We start from the raw sequence: 1,193 nt of genomic DNA on the forward strand, positions 1-1,193 counted from the left end.
GCGGAGCTTAAGGTTGAGTTGCATGGTATGGCGCTTGTACACTTGAATCTTGGTATTATTGGCTACGTAGAGGTGCAAGATTGGAGGCAGAGACTTTTATATGCTCGGACTGGCAAAACACAGACATCGGAACCACAATTCCAAAGTGGGCCCTACAGATGAAGCAGCACGGAGGAGGAGGTATGAGCACTATGCGCCGTTATTGCTCGTTGGTGGGGTTTAAAGGCTTAGTGTAGGTGCGTGGTGATTTGCATTTCTTGGTTGAAGTTCCAAACTTCTCATGGTAGAAACATACCGAATAGTGCAAAGTACGGTTCCTAGAGTGTAATCTGTGCCGGAAACGGTGTCGAGAAAACGAGCGGGAACGTGAGCGGTCGTCGAACTGTTTCTGCATCTGCTGAACTTTCGGAGAAAGTTGGGAAACATGATTGGTAAGTTGCTTGGTGTCTTGTGCAGTGACGGTCGAGACGGCAGACGATTGTGTTAGTGGAAGATTTCCCAAACTTCATCGGCAAGGTTGGCTAGTACATCGACGGCAAGGGTGTCCTTGACGGTGAATAGGCTGCGTTAGGTCGCAGGAGGCAACCATTGGTAGAATAGTTGCTCGAAGACTTTCTTGTCAAAGGAATCATACTTATCTGCTAGCAGTGTTTCATCCGTCGAAAAATATCGGAGGAACTCTCAATCCCAAGTTCTTTTCTGCTGAGGAGCTCTTGGAGACGAACAGTTTTCTGAAGGCGCGCTAGGACAGCTTTCTTGAGATCTTCATAAGGAGTGTTAGAAATGACAGCTTGTGCAATGACGTCAGAGACCTGTGATAAGACATCAGGTGGCAGGACAGCAGTCGTATGCGAGAATTTAGTAAGGCTAACAGTGATTGAAGAGGCCTTAAAATTGCATTCCAAGATGGAAAACCACATAGACGGGTCCTGGGAGCAGAATGCTGGTGGACGGAAAGCGACTGCTGTTGTAGCTTTGTAGGCCATCTTTGCAGGACGAAATTGTAAATGTCACTAACACACTTGACACTGTATAGGACACTAGCACAGTGCTGTTTGAGCACTAACACTGGCACAGTTAAGACATACTTGGGTACCATCACAAACACAATAGATAATCCTGGGTACTATAAATAACACTCTTGGGCACTATAAATAACACTGTCGGGCATTATAGTTAATAATCCTGTGCAC

General features: G+C 46.2%; 1 protein-coding gene and 1 pseudogene across 1 annotated transcript in view; both read right to left on the reverse strand.

Moving 5' to 3' along the window:
• LOC143039000 (uncharacterized) overlaps positions 1-127 on the reverse strand; it is a 1,160-nt gene extending 1,033 nt beyond the window's left edge. Inside the window, exon 1 of the mRNA XM_076208844.1 lies at positions 67-127. Within this exon, the coding sequence (XP_076064959.1) occupies positions 67-127 (61 nt within the window). The remainder of the gene's footprint in view (positions 1-66) is intronic.
• Positions 128-199: 72 nt separating this feature from the next.
• LOC143039001 (uncharacterized) lies at positions 200-986 on the reverse strand (annotated as a pseudogene).
• Between the last annotated feature and the right edge of the window lie 207 nt (positions 987-1,193).

Source organism: Oratosquilla oratoria, chromosome 25 (genome assembly GCF_046742065.1).
Source record: "Oratosquilla oratoria isolate Oo_2021 chromosome 25, ASM4674206v1, whole genome shotgun sequence".
In the NCBI taxonomy this organism is placed as follows: domain Eukaryota; kingdom Metazoa; phylum Arthropoda; class Malacostraca; order Stomatopoda; family Squillidae; genus Oratosquilla; species Oratosquilla oratoria.